Raw genomic sequence first — 1,704 nt, 5'->3', positions numbered from 1 at the left:
CTCTGCCGTCGTGCCGAGATAGATGTCCATGCCTGTCAGACGCTGTGCGCAGCAGACGTTGCGGTTCTGCAGCCGCACGTAGCGCACATACACCTCGCTCCCGAGGTCGACGCCCCACCATTGGGGTGTGTAGTGGCCGCACTCGGCCCACGGTCGTCCCGTCGTGCTGTCGGCGTATGAGAGGTCGCTCACGGGCGCCTGCTTATCGATACCATCGACCACCGGCACGGAGGGGGCGGAGCGGAGGTCGAGCAGCTCAGGCGGCGGCGGCGGCGGCGGCGACGGTGACGGTGCAGGCGGCGGTGGCGGCGGCGACGGCGGCCCAGGCGGTGCGGCTGAGGCGAAGACGTAGAACTTGCACACCGTCAGCCCCGCCGCAGACGGCCGGTTGAGGTAGATGTAGCGCCCCAGCGCGTTGATCTCCACCTCCAACATCACGTTCGACAACACGCTCACGTCTGACTTCACCAGCGCGTTGCCCGTGTACGTCTCCGCCGTCGAGCCGAGATAGATGTCGACGTCCGTCAGCCGCTCCGCGCAGCAGTCGTTGCGGTTCTGCAGCCGCACGTAGCGCACATACACCTCGCTCCCGAGGTCGACGCCCCACCATTGGCTTGTGTATTGGCCGCACTCGGCCCACGGCCGTCCCGTCGTGCTGTCGGCGTATGACAGGTCGCTCACGGGCGCCTGCTTGTCGAAAAGGCTCGAGTCCTGGTAAGTGGTGGCGGCGCGGAGGTCGAGCAGCTGCACGTCAGGCGGCGGCGGCGACGGCGAGGCGGACGGCGGCGGCGGAGAGGGCGAGGCGGACGGCGGCGGCGGCGGAGGAGGTTGCGATGGCAGCGCAGCGTGCGTGACCGTCAGGCTACGGAAGGTGGCGATGCACTGCTGCCCCGGAGAGGAACTCGCGAGGTTGCTCTGAGCGTAGACCCCCGCCTTGAAGTGGAAGACGTCCTGCAGCGTCTCGTTGAACGGGCGCACGCCGCTGTAGTCGTGCGACAGCGTCTGCGCCACCCCACCCACCGCCGCAGCCGTCACCTCGACCGTCAGCTGCTTCACGACCACGAGCAGCTCGATCGGATCGCCCAACTCAAAGAGATGGTCGAAGGCGAGGCCGAGCTCCTTGACCGCGCCGTCGGACTCCTGGTGGTACTTGACGCGCGCCTCGAGCCGGAACTTTGGCCTTGTCGAGCCGTGTACCTTGGCTCGCACCTTGAGCAGCGGCGGGTTCCCCACCGAGTCCTTGACCTGCGCGACGACGACGGACTCCTTGGTGCCATTCATCAGCCGCTCCACCGCCAGCGTCGCCGCCAGCGCGTGGTGCCCCTCGATCAGGCTCCACTCGAACAGCTCTCGCAGCTCGGTGCGAGGGTACGACGTGCCGCCGGTCGTGGCGCCGTCGACGTCCACCACGAAGGTGAGCGAGCCGTTGGCCGCGTCGGCGAAGAAGTCGGAGCTGCTGTAGCTAACGAGCTCCGGCCATTTGATCTCGCGCACGCTGCTGCCGCCGTCGCACTTGGGCAGGTCCGTCTGCAGCTTCCACGGCGTGAGGTCGAAGTGCTGCGCGGGAACGGCCGACCCTTCGGGCGGCGGCGCTCCGTCGCATAAGGGCGGCGGCGGCGGCGGCGCAGGCCAGGCGGAGGGAGGCGGCAGCAGATGCGGCGGCGGCGACGGCGAGCCGGACGGCGGCGGCTGAGAGGGCGAGGC

The 1,704-nt window shown here is 69.2% G+C and overlaps 1 protein-coding gene across 1 annotated transcript; it reads right to left on the bottom strand.

Annotated features, from left to right (window-relative positions):
- Positions 1-87: 87 nt before the first annotated feature.
- Positions 88-1,557, bottom strand: EMIHUDRAFT_124241 (hypothetical protein; the record flags this gene model as incomplete). Its single annotated transcript, XM_005768481.1, has 1 exon — positions 88-1,557. A coding segment is annotated over one exon (1,470 nt), but the record flags the coding sequence as incomplete, so codon positions are not given.
- Positions 1,558-1,704: the final 147 nt, after the last annotated feature.

Source organism: Emiliania huxleyi (genome assembly GCF_000372725.1).
Source record: "Emiliania huxleyi CCMP1516 unplaced genomic scaffold EMIHUscaffold_4566, whole genome shotgun sequence".
NCBI classification, from domain to species: Eukaryota; Haptophyta; order Isochrysidales; family Noelaerhabdaceae; genus Emiliania; species Emiliania huxleyi.
Note: the sequence above shows the minus strand (reverse complement) of the source record. Positions and strands in the feature narration are given on the sequence as shown.